At 45.8% G+C, this 26,095-nt stretch overlaps 1 protein-coding gene across 2 annotated transcripts; it reads right to left on the bottom strand.

Annotated features, from left to right (window-relative positions):
- Positions 1-127: 127 nt before the first annotated feature.
- IRAK1 (interleukin 1 receptor associated kinase 1) lies at positions 128-25,888 on the bottom strand. 2 transcript variants are annotated; one of them, XM_081844534.1, is made up of 14 exons: positions 25,698-25,888; positions 21,654-21,821; positions 19,805-19,996; positions 15,631-15,737; positions 14,757-14,924; positions 14,124-14,188; positions 13,848-13,962; positions 13,614-13,726; positions 12,035-12,239; positions 8,686-8,754; positions 8,290-8,511; positions 6,242-6,455; positions 2,515-2,637; positions 128-546 (listed from the first exon to the last, which is right to left on the bottom strand). In XM_081844534.1, the coding sequence occupies exons 1-14, from the start codon at positions 25,804-25,806 to the stop codon at positions 494-496; spliced, it is 1,923 nt and encodes a 640-aa protein (XP_081700660.1). In that variant the 5' UTR covers positions 25,807-25,888; the 3' UTR covers positions 128-493. The 2 variants fall into 2 exon arrangements, with proteins under 2 accessions (XP_081700660.1, XP_081700661.1); XM_081844535.1 differs by lacking the exon at positions 2,515-2,637.
- Between the last annotated feature and the right edge of the window lie 207 nt (positions 25,889-26,095).

Here is a 26,095-nt window from a genome sequence, read left to right as displayed (position 1 = left end):
TGTCACAAACTGCCATATCCTAAGAGGCTGGCTGTTCAGCCTAATACCACATGAATCTAGCAAAACAAAAAAACAGACCTCTGTCAGTACCAAGTACAAATTTGTAAGCCAAAAGGATACAGACAGGTTACAAATATATAAAATGTTTTATTTACTGTCTTCAAGAAAAAGGAGTACGTAGTGCGGAGACGTTTGCAGGGAGGCTCATAGGGGTAAAAATCTACACAAATCCCCTCCTCCTACTGCCCTTCCAGTTTTGGGGTAGAAACTTTAATCTTCTGCTCAAATAGACTCCATTGCCCCTGCCACCCCCCGCTTGAGCTGTGTTGTTAACTTGATGCCGTATTCCACCAGGAGCCCCTGGGTGCCACAGGATTGGTAGTACCAGCTAAGGAATGTGCACCCCGCCCCCAAAGGGATGGTGGGACCCTGTAAAACGCAAAGTGCCGTCAGCGCTGTGAGAACTTTAATCCTTCCATGTCACTCAAGTTCATCACTCAAATTCATCACTCTCTTCGGGCTCACGAGGGGGTTCTGCAAGGTGATCTGGAGGAGGGAATAGAATTCATTAGAGATCCTTTATAGCGTACATGATCCCTCAGGTCACTGCCAGCACAGTGTGTTTGGCACCTACCCTCTAAAGCTAGAACACAGAAATTGTAATGGGGTGGGAGGAATTTGCATGGCCTTGGCCATTCTCCATGGAACTGCCTTACATGCATGATTCTTGCTATAAGTGCCAAGGGGTTCTGGGCTGATTTCTCAGTCCTCATGCTATGGGAGGCAAAAGGGCCCACACCCTTAGAAAAAAATTGCCCCCCCCCATTCAGTGGTAGAGTAATATTGCTTTGCATGTATGAATTTTCACATTCAATCTCCAGCATCTCCAGTTCACCACCCCACAATTATTATTATATATACATTTATGCCCTGCCTTTTTCACTGACAGGGATTCAAGGCAGCTTACAGATAAAATGAGATTGTATGTTGTTGACTACAACTCCCATCAGTCCCAGCAAGCAGTGCCAGTGGCCAGGGATGATGAAAGTCCAGCAACACCTGAAGAGCCACAGGACCCCCTCTGGGCACCTCTGAATTACAGGATCTGAGGGAGGAGGGCAGGAACACTGCCAGGCATAGCAAACAGCACTAGGTTAGATTAGAGATACCAATGATAAAAAGGTACTGTTTCTACATAATACACATTTTATAGAAGTCTCTGCCACAAGATGTGATGATGGCTTTTAAAGGGGGATTAAACAAATTTATGAAGGACCACTATTTTAGTAACCATTAGTTACAATGACTAAACCGTATAGAACCTCACTACGCAATACGCTTCCCAAACCACGTAGCGGAGGAGGTGACTTAGTGGGGGGCAGACACCCCCTTCCTGCCCTCCTTGGCCACATTAACTCTTCTCATCTTCACATGAAATGCAGGCCGAGATGCAGACCCCAACCCTTCTAAAATAAAAAAGAAACTTCCTGGTCCACCGCAGGAAGGCATGGCAAGCCCAGGGTGGCTGAGACCACATGAAACATAGGCTTTGTGTGACCCAAAACTACAGTCTGGGAAGAAGTCAGTGTGTGTGTCCCCTCTATCAAAGAAGGAGGCAGTTCTTGATCTGTTTCTGTGAGAAAAGAGAAGTCAAGCCTGAGGGTACTTGACCCAGAAGATTTTCTTTTTTGGTGCCATTTCGGCTGCACGCCCCCCACCCTCAGAAAAATGCAATTTCACCCTGAAGCCCTCTTGTGATTTGCTCCACTCTCAAGTGCAGTTGGCTATATTATATTAGCCTTCTAGCCTCGTTATTCACCTATCCTAGCATCTGTGGGGAACCTAAATTCTACACAGAAAAAATATGTCAATAATAAAAATAAATAAATACTGCTTGACATATTATAATCAGTTTGAGAGATTGGTTTGAGGTATCTGAGATTTTAAAGGTTGGCATTTTTGACAAGGCATAGTTCAGCTGCAGGTGGGGACAGGGGGGAGGGAGAAGAGATAATGAAGAGCAGAAGCAGCTAAGGGGAGGCAGATATGACTGGAGGCCTTGAGAAAGGGGCTGCAAGCCATCCTGGATACAAACAGCAGACTTTGAACAAGGTGGGTTTTGTAATCTCTACTCTCATGAGGGCTAGATTTCATTGGGTCTCTTCTATGTAGGATTATGTCTGGATTCAATCCTGTCTGTTTCAGATTCTATGCACACATGTCCCTACACAAACATGACATCCAGTGCGCATGGCTCAGGCAAGAGTGCCCTTGCACCACACATATGTTCAACAAAGAGAGCTCAACACCTGCTTAAGACTTTTCATTCTATTATGGAGGACAAGAGGCAGGTGCAAAAATATGCACACAGAGTACTGCTGGGTGGAATGAGACAGAGGGGAGATGATGAATTGATCTGCCTTTTTGAACAAGTCTCTACCTAACCCAACAGGGTCATTTGGGAGACTGACTAGTGCCACCCTCCATCTGCAGAAGCAGCAGCGGGAAGGTTACCTTCCCCTGACGCTGTAGAAGCAAGCACATCCAGGCTGCTAAGCTCTCCATCGCGGTAGAGTGCCAGCCGTTCCATCATACGCCTCCTTGCTGGGTTGATGACGATCTGAGGGGCAGAGTCGCCTGCAGAGAGAAAGGAGCCAAGCACTGAGTGACAACTGGCCCAGATGTTAAGACCATCATCAGAGGCCCAACTCTGGGTGCCTCCTCTACCTCCTGATGGGAGGCAGTTCTTGCCAAGGCAAAGGTCTTCTAAGTAGTGTTACCACATTTATGGGACTCCCTTACTTATCTGTTTAGCTGGTGCTGACTAATGCTAATTGAAGGGTTTTATTTTCCCAGGATTTTTAAAAAGATGCCTATGGTTTTACTGCTGCTTTTAAACTCAAGTAAAGAGAAGGAAGTCCATGATGGATGGCAGTTTCTTAAAGGTGAAATGTTGAAAGCCCAAATGCAGACAGTTCCAACAAGAAAGAAAAGTGGGAGGCATCTATAGAACCAGTGTGGCTACATAAGGGACATGAGCTGAGAGTTAAGCAGGGCATGTATAAGAAATGGAAGAAAGGGGAAATTACAAAGGAAAAGTATACAGAAGCAGCCAAGAGTAGCCAACAGCAGGGAGGTCAGATGGGCTAAAGCTCAGAATCAGCTTAGGCTTGCAAGACAGGCTAAAATAATAAAAATAAAATGTTTCTTTGGCTGTCCTTGAAGCAAGAGGAAGAGCAAGCAAGTAACGGGTCCTCTGCATGGAGTCCTCTATTGGGTGACACAGAGAAGACAGACCTACTCAACACCTACTTTGTCTCCATCTTCACCCAAAAGGAAAGCAGTGCCCAACCTGGTGATAACATAATAAGTGATGTAAGGAGGGAACTGCAGGCAAAGATAGGAAAAGAGGTGGTAAGAGAACACCTAGCTTCATTAAATGAATTCAAATCTCTTAGGCCTGATGAGCTGCACCCAAGGATACTAAAGGAGCTTGCGGATATTATCTCAGAGCCTCTGTCTATAATCTTTGAGAATTCTTGGAGAGCAGGTGAGGTCCCTGCAGTCTGGAGGTGGGAAAATGTTGACCCCATCTTCAAAAAGGAGAAAAAAGATGATCCAAGTAACTACTGACCAGTATGACATCAATGCCAGGAAAGGTCCTGGAATATATTAATTAAATGGCTGGTCTGTGAGCACTTAGAAAAGGATGCTGTGATTACTTATACTGAGCATGGTTTTATCAAAAACAAGTCATGCCTGACAAATCTTCTTCCTTTTACTGTTAAGAATTACAAGCATGGTGAATCAGGGGGATGCTGCAGACGTAGTCTACCTTGATTTCAATAAGGCTTTTGACAAAATCCCCCACAATATTCTTGTGAGGAAGCTGGTAAAATGTGGGTTGAACAAGGTAGCTGTCAGGTGGATTTGTAGCTGGTTGACTGACCAAACCCAAAGAGTACTCATTAAGGGTTCCTTGTCATCCTGGAAAAAAGTTACAAGCGGGGTTCTATCCTAGGTCCATTGTTACTCAACATCTTTATAAATGACTTAGATGAAGGAATTTAAGGGATGTTAATCAAATTTGCAGATGACACCAAACTGGGAGGGGTAGCTAATGCTGCAAAAGACAGAATCAGAGTTCAAGATTACCTTAACAGATTGGGTAAAGGACCAAAACTAACAAAATGAATTTCAGTATGGATAAATATAATGTTCTGCACTTAGGCAGAAAGAACCAGCTGCACAAATGTAAGATGAGGGACACATGGCTTACTAGTAGTACACGTGAAAAGAATCTAGGGGTCTTAGTGGACCACAAGCTTAACAAGGGTCAACAGTGTGATGCAGCTGCAAAAAAGCAAAAGCTATGCTAGGCTGCATCAGTAGAAGTAGAATGTCCAGATCAAGGAAAGCCATGGTACCACTCTATTCTGCCTTGGTCAGACCACACCTGGAATACTGTGTCCAGTTCTGTGTGCCACAATTTAAGAAGGATGTTGACAAGCTGGAATGTGTGCAGAGGAGGGCAACCAAAATGATCAATGGTCTGGAAACCATGAATCGTTAGAAGGAATGGTTGAAGATGCTGGGTAGGTTTAACCTGGAAAAAAAAGAGAGATGATAGCCATCTTCAAATATCTCAAGGGCTGTCACATGGAAGATGGAGCAAGCTTGTCTTCTCCTGCTCTGAAGGATAGGACTGGAACCAATGGCTTCAAGTTACAAGAAAGGAGATTTTGGCTTAATATCAGGAAGAACTTTCTGACACTGTTCAACGGACTCCCTTTCTGGCAGTGGAACAGACTCCCCCAGGAGCTGGTGGACTCTCCTTCCTTTTAAGTTTTTAGGCAGAAGTTGAATGGCCATCTGTCATGGATGCTTCAACTGAGGTTCCTACATTGCAGAGGGTTGGACTAGATCAGTGTTTCCCAACCTTGGGTTTACAGCTGTTTTAGGACTACAATTCCCATCACCTCTAGCTAGGAAGACCAGTGGCCAGGGATGATGGGAATTGTGGTCCAAAAGCTGCCCGAGACCAAAGGTTGGGAAACACTGGACTAGATGACGCTGCGACTCTATGATTCTTTGTTGTTAGGTGTGTCTGCTATTTTGCTTTTATTTTGTTAGTCATACAGGAGGGCTTTTAACTTGGTGGTGGAAGCTGTCTTAAGAATCTTGTACTGAAAGAAAGTTATTTTTTTAAAAAAGAGAGAAATAGACTAATGAAGTTAAAATCAAGAACAGGGCAGGAATTGTCAAATTCTAGTTGGTGGTGATACCACAGAAAAATCTGGTCTGAAATGTGGAAGGGTAGGGGAAAGAGATGTCAAAAAAGAAGCATGTTAACAGGTTTCAAAGAGGGTAGCTGAACATGCCATAGTTCTTCAGATGCAACTAAGAGGAACACTCTTCAGGCTACATTAGAATCTGCTTTTTATCACATCTTCATTGATGGGAAACGGCTCTCCAGGGTTTCAAATAGGGGCCTCTGTCAGGCCGACCTGGAGATGCCCTAGATTGCACCTGGGACCTCCTGCATGCAAAACAGTTTCCCTCAAACATTCTACCAAGTCAAGAATGCACTTTTGCAGGTAGTGGGCCATCTGTTTAATTTTATGATTTCTACATCTGAAAGCAAGAAACCAACAAAGAAAGAAAGAAAAAGGAGGAAGGGCCTTCCAGTCTTGCAGAATTGGGTGCAATACACTTATCTGCACACCTGCTTTAGAATCAACTGTCCCCTATCCTGTACTATGGTCACAACCCCATTTAAATATAACTTTTGTCTTAGCATTGCTGTGTGCGCTTTATTCATCCCTTTCAGGCAAATTTGTAACTCTTGGAATTTTTTGGGACTACAATTGCCATCATCACTAGCTTACAGGACCAGTGGTCAGGGATGATGAGAATTGTAGTCCCAAACATCTGGAGGGCTGGAGTTTGCCTATGTCTGCCCTAAGGCTCAAAATAAAATGGTAAAGAAGAACTGTTCCGTTTGCACAAGGTTATGAGCTGATGTCATTTATCACAGCAGCTTACAGATAAAAATAAGAACTGCTAAAAACATAGAAAATTTAGAATTAGAATGTCACTGTTCTGTAACAGTTACTTAATATTTGGTTCAATTAAGTATGATGCTTGAAAAATGCTTGTTATTTGCCCATACATGTCCAGTCAGTTGGCCAATCCTCCCTGAAGAGTGGGGGAGGGACTGAAGCAGCCTGCAGTGCCTTACCCAGTTGGCCTACAGAGATATTCCCTCTGGGCACACTTCTGTAGCTCAGCAGCCTCAGGCTGCCCTCCAGGCTTTCATCACTCTCCTCAGGCTGGTTGAGAGGCCTGGAGGTGTAGGAATCCTCTTGTGGAGTATGCAGCTGTCTCAGGGGTTGCAAAGTGGGAAAAGACTCTTTGCACAGCAGTAGTTGGAGCCTCTCTAGCTCTTGGTATACCTTAAAGACAGGAGGAGGAGTAAGTTGGCAGAGTGGGGTGCTCAAATAAGAAGGCACAGTAATTTCCCAGAATACCCAGCAAGGTAAAAAAAAAAAAGTTGGGGGGCAACCCCCTTGCAGACAGAAAGTCACATTCTTTCCTTGGATCTGTTTGTTCCTACCCCATTGCTGGCCTTGACACTCAGGGCATTGCTAAGGCCCAAAGGACACAAGGCAGTATATACAGTGCAGCCTCCCCCAGCCGGGACCCTCCAAATGGTTTTAGACTCCAGCTCCCATCAGCCCCAGCCCCAGATGCTGGGAACTGGAGTGCAACCACATCTGCAGAGCATCAAGCTGGGAAACAGCAGAAACCACAGTACCAGTATAGAACCAACAGCTGTGGGTATAAAAGAAAATGCAAGGTATAGTAAATATGACAGCAGGTGAAGCAGGAGCCCCAAACACTTATTCGCTGTTCCTAGAGCACTGGCTGCCGCCTGCACTCCCCGTTACAGTGGATGTTAGACCTGTCAGGACTGATGGACAGAAGGACTTGTCCATAACGGCTTCCTGGGGCTGAAGCTCCTCTGTGGCACCCCGCCCCCCCGACCAGGCAAGCTGGGGATGGGGGGAATGGGAATCCAACAACCTCCGGAAGGCAACAGGTTTCCTAGCCCTGCCCTGTGGAATAAGTATGTGTCTCCGCCCCCTCCAATAATCCTTGTGGTTTCCCACCTATTTAAAATATTATGGCCCTGCTCACAGAAATGTGCAGGTAAGGAAGAAACACATATTCACACATTCCAATTCACAGACTAAAATTCAGCCAGGACTGGAAAGTATCTTAAAACCCACAGCTCTTTACTGGCTCAGCTCCAAGCTCACCAGTAGTTGGCACAGAGGGGACTCCCAACAATTATGAACAATGCCCAGGCTTTGACTTTTGAGAGTGGGATTCTGTAATTGTGGGGGCACAAATAATACATAAACACCCTTGCTTGCCCAAATGGCTTTGGTAAGAGGGTGAACACCACCAGTGTCAGTTTTCCTCACAGCAAACATGAAACATGGCTAACTATTATTGAGGACCTATTTGTAATGTCAAAGCAAGCTTTGCATATCCATCTTTTAGGACATTTATTGTGGTCCAAAATAGGCAGATGAAATATCACATTAAAAACTTGCAGACACCGAGTGGTTTTGCAAATTCTTCACCATAAGAGAGAGAGAAATATGTAACTGCAGGCTGCAATCTTTGATGCTTATATAGCTCTTAGCTGTAAGAGATCTGGCTCCAACTGCTTGACTTAAGTCCTTTCTAATGAATGGCTCCTCTGTTATGGACTGTTGAAAAACATCCCAACTGCTAAGAAGGTTTTAAAAATGAGCATAAAAGCTGTATGGAAAGATGGGGTTTAGAAAAAAATGAAGCAGTGGACCAACAGTATGTAAATGTTGTGTCATCTGTGTGTGCGTTTATATAAAACCAAACACTACAGAGACAGAATAGCAAATAGTATGCAAGAGTAATGTGAACCTGAATGGGGAATGAACTTGGAAGTGAAACGCAAAAACACACAAAACCAGAATCACAGATTTACCCTGGTGTCCCACTTCTTTTTCCTATTTCACAGGTGGGTCCAAGGCAGGGATTTGTCCAATCCAAACCCAGCTTAGTTTACTGGAGCTCCTAGAGAAAAGGCCTATATCAGGGCTGGGGAACATTTGGCTTTCCAGTTGTTGGTGGACGTCTTCTATCATTCCTGGGATCTGTAGTCCAGCAACAACCAGAGGGCCACAGGTTCCCCATCCTTGGCCAAAATGCTCCAGCTCCCTCCTTCATGCCACCTACCTCCGTCATTGGGGGCCGGTGCTTGGCCCTTGGGTGGAGGCACCGGCAAGCCAGGCTGCCCAGTGCTGTGCCCAGTTGCTCTGGACAGGGCCCGGCCCGCGGGTCTGCGTGCTTCTGGTATAGATGAGTGCCAAGCTGAGCAACTTGGGACAGGCTGGAAGAAGCTGTGGCCAAGGACAGCTGGGCTTCCTGCTCCTCTTCCTCCTCATTCAGAAGATCTTTCTGAAGGCAGAGAGAGGGATAATCCGTTGGAAAAAGAGGAGGTGGGAAAGCCAGCAAGGATGGAGCAGCATCAACACTGACTGTTCGGTGTCAGAAGGAAAACAAGCTGCACATTAATAAATGAGTGGCAGGCCGGGGGCGGGGGGGAGGGGCGAGAAGAGAATAATTTCTTACCAAGTACTTGCTGTGTCCACGTGAATCCAGCTCCATAGATCGTCTCCCTGTCAAGATTTCCAACAGGACCTGGTAGGGGTGGGTTGGTGGGAGGAAAAGGAGCTGCACTTAAAATAAACCAGAATGCATAGCAAGGAAGGGAAAGAGAAACGGGGGTGGGGGGTTTCCCTTCTTTCCCCACATTCTAGCTTAGCCAACCAGACAGGATCAGGCACTCTGAGGATCGCATCCCTTGGGCTCACTTCCAATGCTCAATTTGTGTATTAAAATTGAAAGACAGCAGCTTGTTGTCAACATGGGTTGGGCTGCAGGGCCAGTAGCATCAACTCTGCACACTGACTTGACCCCCTCAAGCCCCCCCCAATCCTCCCCAGTATTATGAGCAGGCAACTGAGACATGTTCAATCAGTTCAATTTATTGTATACAGCCAGCGACAATTTTGTGCATGTCCAATGGAAGCGCAACCACTGACGTGTGGGTCCTTTTGCACCCAGAAGAGGGCAGAATTGAAGTGGAACAAGCTTATGCGCACTCCTCTGATGCATGTGGGGGCCAGAAACAGAATCCCCACACAAAATAGTCACTGCCTGTATAGTCTAAGGCCTTCACGATGAACAACAGAGGGCAAAAGCAAGGCATTCCTCTAAAACCACACAACGCAAATCTATAAAACTCTACAGCATAAAAGTCTGCAACATAAAATTTAAAATTACAATGTATTAACATAATTGGAATAAAGCTTCTTAGCTGCCAGGGCAAATTTGGTTACCAGGTGTGTAATTTGTAGATATTTATCAGCTAAGAGTTTAACTATCACTTCCTGGGGGTATCAATCTGAGAACCAATAAAAATAGGAGATAAAAATTCTCTGGGCACGGTATATAAAGGGCAACTCAACAAATGGTACAAGACATCCTCGACCTGATTACATAAATGCGTTTCCATGCCATCTGAGGTATTCCAAGGTATCTCCCCTCTAAGGATGCTGAGGGCATCTGCTGAAACCAAAGCTCAACAAAGGCCCTATGCAAAGGCCCTATGTGGGGAAGTCAGCATCCCAAGGCAGTGAGGCCTTAAATGGTTGTCCTTAATTTGAGGGTCCCAAACAGAATAACAGGCAGCGATTGTGAATGCTCTGGCTTGCTTGGCGTCATGGTCAAATATCTAATTTCTAAGTTCGCTAAGGGATAAATATTTCCCCGCTTGGAGATTTCAAGCCCTAAGCTTGTCTTGACACTTGTACCCAACCTCCTGTCCTTAGCTGCTCCAACCAGCTGAGCTTGGTGAGAATATGGTCCTCAAAGTCTATGCCAGTAGCTAAGATAGGCTAGATCAATTCTGGCCACTATTGAGGGGAGACCCAACTCAGCTCTCGGATGAGCCAACAGAGTCCCAGGAGGAAGCCCCAATATCTGCCTCATAAATTTCTTTTGTAGGACTTTTCGTTCAGATTTGACACCAGTTCATCAAATTTCAGCCCTATAAAGCACTGGTGCAGTATTCTTTGACACACAGATATTGAGGGCAGGATTTAAAAGCTGCATAGAGGGTCTTATATGGACTTTTGATAAATTTACAAATTAGCTTATACAATACATAAACTTGATCTACCCTTCCTAAATCCTGCTTGTTCATCATGAATGATGGCTTGATTACTGTCCCATTCTTGGATTTTATTTAATAAATAACCTGATTATAATTTGGAGGCCACATCTAGCAGTCTAATAGGTCTATAGTTGTGAGGGTCTGAAAGGTCTCCTTTCTTGAAAATGGGAAGGACTGTATTGGTACACCAGCCACCCTAAAGAGATGCTGCCAGTTGTGTTTATGCATGTAAATAGTTTCGCCAAAATTGGAGAGCAGCAATTTACGTCCAAAGAGAAAACCGCCGGAGGAATCATCTTCTCCTGGTGCTTTCCCAAGCCAGTTAGGGAGAGTTATGGGGGTGGGAGTAAAGACTCAAAAAGCTTATCCACAGAGCCTCCTTGAATTAGGCTCCAAAATTTGGATTTGTTCCTCTCAATAGGAGCGAGACCCAAAGATTTTCAACTATTTTCATAATGTACCCTTTTTTCCTCCCTTAACAATGTTTTATATTCTCGCCATTGCTGTTGTAGAAGAGAAATAGCCTCATCTGAATGGGCAAACTGAACTTGTCTTATTAGGACAGTTCTTTTTTCTTGGACTTACAATCCCTATCAAACCGACTCCATGTGCTTGGATGTTTTAGGGTGGGAAGTAGGAATCAGAAATGGTCTACATTCCCTGGTTATATCCTCATGTAGCGCACAAATATTCCAAGTCGTTTCTAGAGTTTGCTGATGTAGCTTTTGAAGTTTGTCTGTGGTCATCATCTGTCTGATATTACAATCAATTTGATGGGTCCATTGCAGCCTTCTCTCAGCTTGGGAGTGGCCCACCATTTCAGACTCTGTCAAGGGGTACTATTAAAACATACCAACTGATATTTGCAAATTAAAGAAAAATGTTCATGGCCTGATTTAGTTATGGCACGGAGACACTGGCAGGGTTCTCCCCTTCACACCCCTTAGTAGCTCACTTCCATTTTGCCTTGTCTCACACACAGGACAGACAAAGTGCATAGCAGGGAAGGAGTCTTCCCCAAAGGATGTGCTCTCACTGGGCTGGAGTGTGTTAGACGATCAAGTGGTAAAGGGGCACCCCCATCTCCCAAGTTGCCAATTCCTAGTTTGTACTTTATGTCTCTGAATGAGCTAGATAGGTGAACAAGGGCATAGCTCCAACACATCCTATGACAGTTAGTCCTTGTAAGTGTTCCTGCAAGATAACAAGCCTTCAAAGTGCCAGAATTTTCACCTAGCACTGAATTCTTGGAAAGAACAGCTTTCCAAACAAAGCATATTCTTTCCAACACGCCAAAAGAGGGAATTTTCCTAACTTGTCATATTCTTCCTGTGCCAACCTCCCCACACTCCTGAAGTCCTAGGATGGGTGCTCAAAAGGCAAAGAAGCTGCAGGCCCAGATGAAATACGTGTGTGTGTGTGTGTGTGTGTGTGTGTGTGTGTGAGAGAGAGAGAGAGAGAGAGAGAGAGAGAGAGAGAGAGAGAGAGAGATCTACTCTTGCACTTTAGGGGGTTGGACTAGATGACCCTTGGGTCCCAACTCTACAACTGTGTGTGTGTGCGCGTGTGAGAGAGAGAGAGCGCTTTGAGAGCAATCCCTTTATAAATGAAAAGTGATATATCGATTTTTTAAATAATAAAATCTCATTTTAGAAGTAGACGGAATGGACGGGAAGGAAAGTGTCCTGTCTTCATGGTGCAGTCTTTGCTAAGCCCCTCCTCTCCCCTCCCCATGTTACTCACCACACCAAAGCTGAAAACATCAATAGCGGTAGAAAGCATCCCCGTCCGGACGTACTCAGGGGGCAGGTAAGCCAGTGTGCCCCGCACAGTCTGCGTCCGGCCCAAAGAGCTGCTCAGTCCTCCCTGCTTTGGTCGGCGGCTAAAACGTGCCAGCCCAAAGTCAGCCAGTCGGGGGGTGAGTGCCGCATCCAACAAGATGTTAGAGCTTCAAGTGGAGGGAGAAATAAAGGGTTTACAACAGGCCACTATACATAGCCTCTCACATTCCATTCTCCATCAAAACCTCCTGTGTGTACCAATTACATTTTGAGCAGCATACATTCTTCATCTTGTTGCTATGAATTTTGTTCCAGTCATCCACATTGTGAGCCCAGAAAAGAAGAAATCAATCCCAGTTCAACCTATTTTGCACTGCCCATTCTGCTCCAGTTAATCATCCAGAAGTTGAGGGCTAAGACAAAGCACCAAAGTCCTGCGCTCTGACCACTTATACTTTAATCCAGCAACTCCTCTGGCTACTGAGATTTCACCAGGCACTACACACACACCTTTAAGTACGGTATATATTTACAATCCTAAAAGGACCAGAAGCTTGCTTTATGAAAAACAAAAAATGAGATCTCTGGAAAGCTGAATTCTGGGCTCAGTATCACATTCTGTGCTTTTTCTGGAATCATAGCCCCAACTCTGCTTTTAATGGAGATTTGTAACATTTCCACACACACCCAAAAAATAGAACTTTAAGAGATATAGCTTTTGGGGTTTTTTTACTGGGGCAGGTATGTTCCAAAAAACAGCAGAGTTCTCTTGTGCTTGCTGAAGACAGGAAACCGCAGCATGAAGATTTGTGGATGGTGAGCAGATTGTTTTGGATTATAAAAGCTACAGATTTCAGAAGCTTGGCTATTCTACCCGTTGAAATGACCCTGACCTGCTTCTACTGTCTGCACCCTGCTAATTATTAAAGGCCCATCACAATAACACACAACAGCACTACCCATATGGAAGAATTTCTACTTGGTGCCTTTCCCATTCAATAACAGACCTATCCTTTGCAAAGGATGTGTCCAGAGTTTTTAATAGACTTTTATATGCTAAAAACAAGAAAACTGGAATTCTGCACTCAGGCAACCCAAATTCTGCAACCTGCTTGAATTATGCAGATTTAGTAAGTTGCCTAATTTCTCTAACTCTGAGTAATTTATTTTGGCTTTGTTAATCATAGAGAGGGACAACTAGTGAAGCAGAGCACCCAAACCCCACCACTGGGAAATCTCATACACAGACCCTTCTGGCTTCTTCCATTTCAGCAGACTTGGCTCACACTTTTCAAAAAAGAAATAAAAAATATGGGGTTTTTACAAAGCAAAGTGCTGCAATGAATTTCCTTGCAGAATCACAGCACGTGTGCCAACACATGTCTTGTGATGATTCCTGCCTCCCCACGTCAAAGCAGAAGATGTGAAAAGCAGAACTCTTCCTTCTCATGCACAAAGCAACAATCCTCCAGTTTGGTTTAAAATCATGCCCCATTTTCATCTGTTTGCAGCCTGGGAGACAAGCTCTCCTCCTCTCTCACCTCTTGACATCACCATGAATAAGGCTAGGAGAATCGCTGTGCAGGAATTGAATGGCTCTGGCAGTGCCCACTGCTATATGCAGCCGCTGGGCCCAGGAGAGGCAGGGGCCACTCTGAAAAACAAAAATCAAAACAGTAACAGATCAGCAAATGGAACAGTCTTTGGTGCCACCTTCTGAAGAACCCCTGGATAAAAGTATTGAGGAGAAGAAGAATAGAAGTTCAGGTGAGTACCTGTCTACGCAAGTGGTCCTCCAAGGAGCCCTGAGGTAGGAAGACGTAGACAAGGCAGAAATGCCCCTGCTCAGCACAGTAACCAGCAAACTCCACAATGTTGGGATGGCGGAACCTGGGACACACAAGGGGCAGCGTCAAGGAGAAGCAGCTCAAGCTCCTCCCTATGTCCCACCACAGTTTTTTAAAAAACAAACAAACAGCAAGCCTCATGCACAATCCCTGTTCCTGAAACCCCACCCAATAACCTTCCAATTCATAGTTTTCAGGTCTCACCGGGAAAGTTTTTCCACCTCTGTGACAAAGCTGTTCTTTATTACAGTCCAATCCAGTTCTGCTTCCTGTCAGTCAGATTGGGGGGGGGGGGGTGAGAATAGATAAAGATGATCAGTATCACCACTAGGAGCACACCTTCCTTCAGAAGAACTGGCAAGGCCACACTGGGAGGCTGAAATCAAAGCATGTGGGGTGGGAATGAAAGAGGACTGAGGTGGCTCTCTTCCAACCCCCCACAACCAAGCACAAAGGACACTGGAGAGACACAAGGAGATGAGGAGTCACCCCAAGGGTCCCACTAGCTCTGCTGCCAGGGCACTCCAAAGACTCAAGCTGCTAGAAGGTCCTTCAGTCAGAAATGCTGGGAATTTGAGCTGAGACCTTACATGAGCAAAGCGAATGCTAACTGATTCATCCTTCCATGGACCAGATGGAAGAGAGGCAGGAAGGCTGTGGAAGGCAGCCCCTCCCAACCTGGTCTCCTCCATATGCCGTTGGGCTACAACCTCCATCCGCCCCATCCAGTGTGGACAGGAGTCAAGGGAGTTCAAAACATCAGGAGGATACCAGGATGGTGGAAGGGAATGCAAAGTAAAATGGTCAGGCCCCCAGCCCAGTACTCTTTGGTTATACCTCTTTGAGCCGTTTGACAGCATAGACAGTGTTGCGCAGTCGGGCTTGGTAGACGCAGCCAAAGCCACCTTCTCCAATTTTCAGGGTCTCTGAGAAGTCTCCTGTGGCTTCGCGCAGCTCCTTCAGCTGCCACTCAAAGGGGCAGGCAGGGGACAGAGAGTCAAGGCTCTGGAATTGGGAAGACAGAGAGGAATGAGCTTGAAAAGGGCAGCAGCCCACCTCAACATGTGCTCCTCAAGACAGTCAAGTTCCATTAGCTGCATGGAAGGAGGGCTTCAGATTCCAGCTCCTTGAGGTCTTGCTGCTGGCAGCGAGTTGCTGGAGAGAAGCAATTATCCAGCATCAGCCCAGAAGTGACAATGCTGAAAGGATGCAGAAAGAGAAAGGAAGGGTGCAGAGTACAAACATGAGGGGGATCAGAAGAGGGCTTAAACAGTAAGGGGAAAGAAAAAGCCACCATCCAAAAATGGCAGGAGGGACGGCAGGTACACAATGGGGAACTAAGCAGTACAAAAATATGACTGAGGAAGAAACAGGTACTTATTTATTGAATTTGTATCTTGACTTTCCAAAGGAGCCCAGGCAGCCCCATAACTGTGACAGACACTACCTGCTTTTACATATCTCGTAAAAGAATATGCGTGTTACAAACCATGAGGACTAGAAGTATTAACAGTAGACAAATGCTCAAGGCTGAGATTCTCAAGAGCTAGATACTTAGTTCCATCATTCAGTAGTCTAGCCTACACCACCCTGGTCACCAGGCAGCTTTCCTTATGTTTTCCTGCACATCTAATTCCCACATCCAACCCCCCCCCCATACACAGTCAGAGCCCAACTGTTCCATCAGGCAGCAGCAGAATTAAGTCCATACCTGTTCATCAAGGCGGGTGGGAGGCAAAGGTGGGTTCCTCTGGCCGACACTGTTAAGGTGGCTGCCGGGAGGGGGGCCTGGCAGAGATAGCGGAGGACAGGAGGGCTCTGTTTGCAGGGGGAAGAAGTGGGAATGAATGCCGTTATAGCTGGGGTACAAAAATGGGTCCTCCTCCTCCAGTTTCCAGCCCCCTCAATGATGTTTGCTGAAGGTGGTGGAAGCAAGAGTGGGAAGCACAGAACGCTTTGAAAAGCGGCAGGAGATATAGGAAAGACTGGGAGAATCACCACTTTTCTTCAGCACTGCTTAAGAAGTTACATGAAAGAAAATTCTACCACCTGAATAAACTGAAATTAGTGACAGAGCTGCAGGTTCCGACAGACATCTAGACTGCTCTAGATGGCACAGAGCCTGCAGAAGGAAGTGACAGGCAACTGGGTGGGCACAGAATTCAACATCCCAAGAACCTCTACTTTCATTTTAAAATTACGTTTCTAGCCTTCACAACATACAAGGAAGACTTGAAAAGTGTGCAGGAAATGCTTGATGAAATTTCAAAAGCTAGTTTATGTGTGGATGCACCCAGAATCTCCAGTGCCTTCAACGCCCTTTGTGTATGGTCCTTGGTGTTTCCTGTGACTGGCAGAAGCAGCATTGGAGGGAGAGAGGCAAAATGTACACAGTTTATTCCAGATGCAGAACTCAGCTTTCCTCGGTGCATAATTTTGGGCAGTCTTGGCATAGAATTTGAATTTTCCTTTAGCACATGGTTCACAGAGACCCACGTATCCAAGTGGGTCCTGTATACCTTTAAAAACAGGGCACGGAAATAATTACCTCCCCTATCAGTCTCAAAAGATCAACTCACTACCCTAACTCTGCACCACATTCATACACAGCTTGCAAAAATAACCGTTCCATTTTTTCTGGCTCCCAACAGGGTCAGCATGGAGCATTTTGGTGCTTCAACCTAAACAAATCCAAATGGCATACCACTGGCCTCCTCTGAAAAGATGCTTTTTCCATAGTCCCTGCTCTATTCTGCAGCTACATAGGAAAAATTCTCAGTGGATTATGCCCCATGGCATAATGGAGCACTTTCGGCCCTGAAAACTTTTAACTTATGAAATAATGATGATGATGATGATGATGATGGTGGGACATTTTCAAGAAGGCTTGGAATACCAATAATCCAGATTATTGAAATCAAAGTCTTCCAAAACTTGGCACTTAAGCAAAATCAGTTTCTTGATATTCAGGTCTTGATCCAAATCTACAAACAAATTTAAAAGAGTCAAAAAAAGGGGAGGAAAGAATGGTCTGCTTATGAATGAGATCTCAGAAAATACTTTTATCCTTGGGGAAGGCCCACCACATATCCCAGTAGGTTCCAGTATCCTGGCACCCCCTCCAACATAAGGGGGAAGCTGCCCTGTGTATAAAAGAAACTAATTGTGGTGTTGTGCACCAGCAACATATTATTTCCCAGGGGGAGTTCATTGATTTGAGCTGAAAGAGGTCCATATTGCACCTTGGACCAGTGCTTTATCCAATCGTATTCTTCTATCTGAACTCCCCAGTTTTGTTCCCACCAGGACCTATGAGTTTGATTTGAAGGAAAAGTAGTATTTTGAATATGTTTTCACTTCCCCTTCCAGTAAAAACACTACAGGTGGCTTACAATAATACTCAGGACATCAAGTGACCCCTTTGTTTGATGTGATGTATGGAGCGATCAAGCTGAAGGGCTGAGGAAAATTTTAAGTTTCCACTTTGACCCTGTAGTGAAGTTAGGAGATTTTTGTTAGCCAAACTTTGGTCAAGCTGAGAGAAGGATTGTAGGAGAACCAAAGGCCAAAGGATTTATGGGAAATGTGTCCTTGTTGCTTTAAACTGTAGACTAACTGACTCTGGGAGTGTGATTACTTATCTCATGCATCTGCAGGAAGGAAAACTTCCAGTTGATTAGCACCTGGTATCTAAGATGCTGCCTGTGTGTGAATGAGCCATCAACCCTAATCTCCGCAGGAATGTGTATCTGGTGCAGTCTTGAGAACAAACGAGCTTCAGCTGTCACAAGCTGAGTTATTACCCAACTAGTTGACGATTGGTAAATTTTGAATTAATCAGAAATTCTGATTGGTCCTTGGGGGTCCGCTTACATGTGGGGTCCTAAGGATAAAAACCTTAGGAACAGAGCCTGCAGCGCATCCTCCGTTCTGTCAGGCCTACCACCATGTAGCCTTGCTACATTCATATGCATGTTCTTTGTGATGAAGAATTCCTATTGTCTTCCTGTGATGCGGATTCAGCCAGAACTTTACAAACTGCCTTAACTTTTCTTGTGTTCTCGTTTTTTTTGTAAGTACGTTTAGCTAGCGATGCTTTACAATGTTTTTATTTTCCTGTCTGAAACTACTGTAAGAGATGTGCCTACTTTTAAGTATGTTTAATCTTGTTTTTTAAATAAATTTTAAAAAAGGCTTTTCCTATTTTGTTCTGTGTGCCTTTCTGGGGAAAGTCTGAATCCAAAGTCTGACCACTTAGCCTCCTACTGAACCTGTTGAATTTCAGCCTGTAATTTATGGAACCTGTTGAATTTCTGCCTGTAATTTGTGGTAAAGCACTGCAGGGTGGGGCAGCCGGCAACAAGGAAGAGTAACCTCCCTTTGGTTAATCTTCTGGGCTATCCCCGGACTAGCGAGTGGTGGCAGCAACTACCCCTTCTGTTGTGTTTTGCCCTGAAAAGTAAATGCTGTGACACCACCTTCCCTCTCTTAGCCGGGTCCCGCTGGATTGTAGGACAGGTGAGGAGGGTGGGTGTGACCCAGCATTACTACAGACCCTTCCTCCCCTCCAGCATAATTGTGGCACTACAAAATTGAAGATCCTTCCCTATAGCGCCATAGATGACTCCTGGACAGGGGAGTTTTCATATTTTGCATAGTTCTGGCTTGCCTATTTCAAGAAGAAAATCTTACTAAGTGAGAAAAAGTACAAAAGTGAGCAACAAGAATAATCAAGGGGCTTTTATCCCCCAGGATAAAAGGCTAAAGGCCCAATTTCCCCCACCCCTGTAAACTACAAAGCAGGAGCCCCCTTCTACTACAATGCAAAATATAATGTTAAGAACCATGGAAAGGGAATTTCATCGCTTCTCATACATTGCTAGAACCTGAAGTCCCTTTTTTTTCCTGGGGATTCCCAACTGAGAGCAGTGAATTGAACTTGATGCTGTTCTGAATAGCCCAGCCCCAGCAGTGGGGATACATATGCTCTCTTGTAAAACAGAGTGTACACCAAGAAACCTAATTCTGCAGCCTACATAAACTGTGCATATTAAGCATGCGTGCACATTATTTTCCTTTCTGTGTAATCTTGTTTCTGATGGCCAAGGAAGGAGCCAAGAGATACACCCTCCACCCCACAAAACAGGACTCCTACTCAGCCTACCCAACCCCTTCCACACAGCATTTCATCAGGCACACTCTCAGGCCCAGAGTCATTATTTTAAAGGCTAGAAACATATGTAGGTTCAAGTGAAATGAGAAGCTCTTGGAAAGCCATATTCAACAGCCACCACCAGTTCCTGTACTTGAAAAGCATCATCACAGAACTGCAGAATGCACACAGTTCTGGCAAGGAAATTAAAAAAGCACAAACCATTTCCAATATGCCCCACCTCCTTTCATTGCCCAGAAGTCCCATAATGAGATGCTATGTTGGGAAAGGAGAGGCTTTACATCAGAGGCAACTAATGTGCTACCCTCCAGATGGGAGCTGCAGCCCACGTCCCATCAAAGTCAAGGGTGGTGGGACAACATCTGGAGGAAACCATATTGGCTACCACTTATTTGCAGTCTGGAACACAGTCAGCATTTCAGACCACAGGGGTGGGGAGGAGGTCATTAAGCATTTCCACTAGAGCCCTGGACTTCAACTGGTGGGCCAGGACCCACCAGTGGGTCACAGCCTGATCCAAGGTGGGTCACAACAGGAGCACTGCCATCATACAAGTATATTGTGAAAGATTAAGAAATGCATGTTTGGGTTAAACGTGGGGCCTGGGTCTGAAAAGGTTGAAGATGCATGCATCAGAGGAGAAAAGCAGATTATACACCTTTACTATCCTCAATAAATAAAGGCTTCCCCTAGCCATGGCATGCATTTTTACCTGGTGCAGGTGAAGAAGCTTGTTTGTGGGGCTCCCAAATTGATTCCCTGGCTCTGCTGCTGCCGTGGCTACCAGGATCTGGGGCAGGCACAGCACGTGGGGGCTCAGGTAGGGAAGGCGGTGGCTCAGGGGAGGCATACGGAAAATGAGAAGACAATGCACTGGGCTTCACAGGTGGTGGTGGTGGATGCCCTAGAAGAAGAAGTGAGAAAAGATGTTAGACAGCCTCCAAAAACAGGAACTGTCACCACGTTGCCTTCCTTGGATTTCTCAGCCTGAGTGTCCTGTCTGCCCCCTCATGTCCCAGCACTTGTGCAATAGTGGGAGGAGAAAAAGTGTCCTGCAGCAGGCAGGATTAATTATCAACACACAAGCAATCAATGCAGGAACATCTTGACATGTATTGACAACACACCCCTGGTCAATGGTTTGGGTAATGGGAGTTGCAGGTTAGCATCAGTCACCACCTAGAAAACCTCCCAGACTTATCCACGCAAAGGCTAAGGCAAAAGCCATGTTTAAAGACGTGGATGTTAACTGTTGGCTAGGACGCTGGACCTGGAAGTCTAAACTAAACCCAACCCAGGTACAGATATTCTGGTGACCCCTGGCAAATCACACACTCTCAGCTTCAAATGCCAACTGGTGCCCTGTATCCCAAAGATGTTGCAGGACAGATTTTCAAAATGTAGCACTTCAAAAGCTCTGTCTCTTCTTTGTTTTCTTCTCTTTTTATTTGGCATCCTCTACTCAGAGTCTTTATTAAGCTCCAGGGATTGTTTACTCATGGCTGTGGTGGATGGTTGATGGAGGACCCTGGGTGGGAGGAGTGAAATGCTGGTCTCCCAGGACAAGAGGCTGGGAGGAGAAAGATCCAAGGTGGGAGCCAGGAGGGGCTACTACCTTCTGTGGGCGGTAAGTGAGGACTCCATATTCTATAATTCTATTAGTATTTTTGGTAGTGGTTTTTGTTTTTTTATTTGCATTACTCTTCTATATCTTTTTGTATTTTTAAAAATGTAGCACTTCAAAAGATGTATGATGGTGAACCAAGATCTATAAAAGCCTCCAGTTGGGGCTTTTACTGCATCAGCATCCACCTTACAAAATGTCCCAAAAGTTCTGTAGAAAATACCATGTACCTCCTTTCACCAGTAGGTGGAACCCTATTATTTCTTACAAGATTTACCAACTATTGGCTGTTGGGATTTTCTGGTGTGTTTTTTTTAAAAAATAGGACTTTTCACATTTCACTCTTTACACTTCAAAGAGCAATATTTCAAGTTTTTAGCCTAGTTTATGCTGCACTTTATAAGTTGCTTTGTATACAGTTCCTTTTTAGAAAAGCAACTAATAATTGCAAAGGTTTTATAATCCACTTTTCAACAAAACGGTCTCTAAGCAGGATACAGTAAAGTCATAACACACACTTGCACAACAAATGCAGCAGGAGAAACAAGATATTTAATTTTGAGCCTTTTAGACAAGTATTTGAGCCTTAAAAAGTTTTAAATGCCCATCCAAATGCACCTGGGTAAGAACAATTCCTTTTTTAAAAATTCTAAACATGTGGGGCAATTGCTAGGTGTCATGATGGAAAGGAGTTTGATAAGCAAGAATGGCCATGACCTGAGAATGTAAACAGCAGGATTCTGGGACTGGGGCTGCAGGCACTACAGAAGGGGTGGATGGGGGAGGGGGAAAAGAAGAAGGGATGTTCCACCCCCTTCCTAATTGTAAACAGGCTGGAAAAGGGTTGCTTGTTCTCATGGCTTTAATTGCTCCAGATATACCAATCAAAAAACTGAACTAGAAGAGGGAAGGCAGGTAAGGCTCATGATGGGCTCACATGAAGTGATGACATCACGTGGCAGATAAAGCTCCAAGTCATCAAGGATCTGCAGCAAGTCACCAACAGAGGCATTGCGATTCATCCAGGCCCACATAAGATGCTGCGTCCGCCCATCCATCTTCTCATACAGGCGCAGCTCCACCTGATCTCGTACAATCCTGGAAGCTGAGGTACAAGAGAGCAAGGAAGAAAGGCCAGTTGTGGCTGAAGTATCTGCTGTCGGGAGGCAATACCAACATTTTCTGCCATGAGAACAAGCTTATTATCCATGTGCTATATTACAATTCTGTTCTACTCAGATTTCAACAAGGCACAGCAATATTTGTCTGCATTTTGTATCCACTTAACCTTCTTTCCCTGTTATAAGCAACTCCTCAAACCTATACTCTTAAAACCTTAATACCTGGATACTGCCTTTTGATTCAAGATAAGGATAGGCAACACGACTAAATCCAATCTCAGGAGCTTTGAAAATTTAGCTTCAAGCCCACCCCCAATGCCCTTATGAACTTTAGCAGTTTATCTTTAGGGAAAATACCTTTTCTTCCCCCACCCCCACCCCAGGTATCAACAGCACAGGAAGTCAGACTATGGGGCACAGAATCATTTGACTTTCAGCAGCAATCTATTGGGCTCATGCAGAGGTCTCTCTCACAACCTATTTACCTGCTCCTGTTTTAGCTAGAAAGTTGGGATGTGCTGGATACTGCTGGTTTTGCAGACGGACCAAGGGCTCTGAGTAATCAGGTTTGACCAAGGCCCAATCACAGTAGGCCATGTAAAACAGCCAAATCAATTTCAGATGTGGTTCTGCTCTCCCACACCCATTTTCTACATTTATATTGGTTGCCACCACCATTTTGTCAAGCAAATTTTCCAAACAGTAAGAAAAAATACTCTTATTCCCAGGAGGCGTCCAAACAGTAAGGAAGTGTCCAGCCTGAAACTGGAAGCTATACCACATTTATCTCAGCTTCCATGTCTGTGGTCACTACTTCAGCTGCACTCAGTGCTATTTTTCTGGGGAAAGAGGTGCTGGAACTCACCATGAACACCTCCCTTGTTCTCTTAGAATGGCAATGGCACCGCCTGAGAGGTGCCAGAACCCAAATGAGAGGTACCGGAACTGAGATCCAGAGCGTTCCAGCTGAAAAAAAGCCCTGGCTGCACTGAAGGTCAAAAGCACCCAGACAACTGCAAACTGGTTTCAGTATTAAAAATTCCATGGCAGAGAGAGGTTATAGTTGGAAACAAGAGAGATTGGGGGGGGGATCATAAAAGAAGGAATAGAAAAAGATTTCATCACATTTTTACCCTACAGCTTAGCTGAGTTACAAGAAGTTTGAGGTTATATTGTTCAAAGCTTTTAAACAGAAACCAAAGAGGCTTCTGAGTCAGGTATCATCTCAGCATCTAGGTGAAGGCCACACCCTCACCTCCATTCAATGTGAATGTAGACAGAGCCCTGGTCAGCACGATTAAAACATCAAAACCATGTGATAACCTGTGGAGAAACACCAGTTGTGTGAACCAGCGCTTCCACAGGGAGGGTGGGGTGAGCTGTTGTACTAGATGACTCTTCATTCCCTTCCCAACGTCTATGATTCTAATGCCTGCCTCTGCAGTTGAGATCCCGCAAATAACGGTGGTGGCCTGGACAGTCACCACATGGAAACCCTGGTTCATTCAAGGGGTGCTTCAGCCCACATGCCAAAGGGCCTGGCCTCAAAGGGTGGTTGTTTTTAAGCAGTTTCCTGTGAAAAGTCACATTTGGTTCTGTTATGAAAAAATACCTAGAAAGCTGGCAATTATTATTATCAATAATATTAGCAGCTCTCCCACATAATGCCAAACCAGCTATGTTATGATTTTTTTCAACCCACTTGAAGTGCATGCACCCAGAGAAGCAGACTGCCGCCCACAAGTTTGGGCCTCAGTCAGTAACCTATAAAGGGACCACCCACAGCACTGTGTTGTTTTTTACAGCCAATATGCGAACAGAGCCTTTATACAAAAAGGCAAGTTGAGGCAGCCAATTCAAATGGCACATTTGGAGTGCTATTAAAGGCATCATGGGGAGCAGGCAAATCTGACCCATGAGAGACTCCTCGCTGGGATAGCCTCCTGGGCAAGCCCAACTAAAAAACACAGGAGGAGCTGCACAAGAGCGCTTCATTAACCGAGGATGCAGGCATGTCTGCCTCGCTTGGATCTCCTTTAGCCACCAAAACACAATGGGCTGACCCCGATAACACACCTGCCCTTCAGTAATTTTATTTCAAAACTTTATTTGAGCTGGGCCGGTGCAGGCAGCACACGCTTGATGTAAGTGAAGACTCTGGTGTTTGCTTGTAGCCATTCTAGCCAAAGGCTTCTTCCATCCTGGGACCCCTTACTATGCCAAACCAGATCCACCTTTCCAGTCAGTAGCTTCTCAAGCAGCTGCTTTTTGTACTCCTCGCTGGTGAAGGTGGGGATGAACTTCTAACCTTACACAAGATCCTCCCTGCACCTCAATTGGTGCCAAAGAATTGGTGCCAATTGGTGCCAAAGAAGGATAGAACTTTTTTTATGTATGCAACAACAGCAGCAAGAATACTCATTGCAAAGTATTGGAAGACACAAGATTTACCCACCCGGGAAGAATGGCAGATGAAGTTGATAGACTATATGGAACTGGCGGAAATGACTGGCAGAATCCGAGACCAGGGAGAAGAGTCGGTGGAAGAAGAATGGAAAAAGTTTAAAGACTATTTACAGAAATATTGTAAAATTAATGAATGTTAGAAAAATGTTAGAATGAAATTATATGGCTTCAGTAGAAATGTTATAAGGAATCAAATATAAACAGATTAATAGAGTATTAAAGGAAAAAATAAGGTTAGAATGCGTTAAGATAATTATAGGACAGAAAACAGAGGAAGATGGAAAGGAATTGCTGAAACAATTAACAGAAGTGGAATACAAAAAGGGAGGTGTGAGGAGGTCGTTGAAATAAGTGAATGAAAGACAAGATATTGAAATTGTTTGATGTGTTTTAAACTGCTAGTTGAATGTGTTTGTGTTATGTAGTGTTTTTGTATTGTATTGTTTTGTTCATTGTTGTTTTTTATCTATGTTGTTTGTAGTGTTTAAATTGTTGGGAAACTAATAAATATTATTTTCAAAAAAACAAACAAACAAGCAACTGCTTTTTGTACTCCTCTCTGGTGAAGGTGGGGATGAACTTCTAACCTTACACAAGATCCTCCCTGCACCTCAACAGCTCCCTCCATCCTCCTACCGCCATCAGTGCTGGCATGGACTGCAAACTTGATCCCTGCATGATCTGATCCAGAGCAATTTCTGCCCTGCGAAACAGAGACCTTCCAGCTGTAGAGAAGGTTTTGTGCAGATCACCAGCAAATTAATTTCCTAGAGGGCCACTTTGAGGAGGATTGGGCCAGTCACCTTCAACATCTCAAGATGGGCTGCCAGAAAGTCCCACGGCCACAGCGGCTGCTCCTTCCACAGCCCCCTTTTGCCACCTGGAGGCCAGATTTCCCCCAGGACCTCTAACCTTTGATCTTCAGTTTGTGCAAAGCAAGAGCAATGGAAGATGCCCCTTTTGAGCTGCCTGTTCTTCGATGCCTGGCAGCTGGCCGAGTTTCACAGTCGGCAGAGCCCCCGAGGGTCATCTAGTCCAACCCACTGCCCTTCAGGGATCTCAACGCAAACGGCGCTGCGTTCCATCAGACTGAGGGCAGTGCAGAAGTGGAAGACCTAGCTGAATCAACAGCAGCAGCAGCAGCAACGGCGAGCGCATCTGGACCGGGCAGCTGCATTTCCCCCGGGGCAGCCCACCTTCTCCGCCCGCGGCCCCGGCGCGGGGAGGAGGAGCCCCCTCGGAAGAGCGGGCGGCGGCGGCAGCGGCGGCGGCGGCCCTCCGTCAGGCCGGGCCGGGCGGGGCGGGGCGGGTCAGCCAGTCCGCCTGCGGGCCGAGGGGCCTGCCTGTCTCCCTCCCTCCCTCCCTCCCTCCTCGCCCGCCCGGCGCCCGCTCACCGAAGCGCTCCCACTCGGCTCTCCCCAGCGCGTCCATGACTTCGTGGAACTTGCACATGACGGCGGCGGGCAGCTCGTAGAGGAAGCGCGACGCCCCGGGAGCAGCCATGGCCCCCCGGCCCCGACTGCCGCTCTCCGCGCCCTCCGCGCCCGGGGCCAGGCCATAGGAGAGCCGGGGCCGGGCAAGGACGGAGCAGGAGGCCGCCCGCGGGAAAGGGGCCACTTCCCCTTTAAATGCCGCTCCGGGCGGGGGAGGGAAGCGGCTCTGCGCCTGCGCCAGAGGCCCCGGAGAAGAAAGAGGCGGAGCCACGCCGAGCGCCCCCCAAGCGGGCGTCTCTATAGCAACGGACCCGCCATTTCCGCTCCCCCGCCCGCGCTGCTCTGGCTCCGCCTAGCGG

This window comes from Podarcis erhardii (genome assembly GCF_964252035.2).
Source record: "Podarcis erhardii genome assembly, chromosome: 17".
Classification (NCBI taxonomy): Eukaryota; Metazoa; Chordata; class Lepidosauria; order Squamata; family Lacertidae; genus Podarcis; species Podarcis erhardii.
This window is presented reverse-complemented; position numbering and strand designations above follow the sequence as displayed.

What these genes read in the sequence shown, in the direction of transcription:
- IRAK1 (XM_081844534.1), bottom strand. Translation starts at nt 25,806, where the DNA reads ATGGCTGCTCCCGGGGCGTCGCGCTTCCTCTACGAGCTGCCCGCCGCC. An exon ending in GTGGACACAGCAAGTACTTG is followed by an intron (nt 8,512 to 8,685) that starts GTAAGAAATTAT and finishes CTCTGCCTTCAG; the next exon opens with AAAGATCTTCTGAATGAGGA. An exon ending in TATCTCTGTAGGCCAACTGG is followed by an intron (nt 2,638 to 6,241) that starts GTAAGGCACTGC and finishes TTCTCTCTGCAG; the next exon opens with GCGACTCTGCCCCTCAGATC.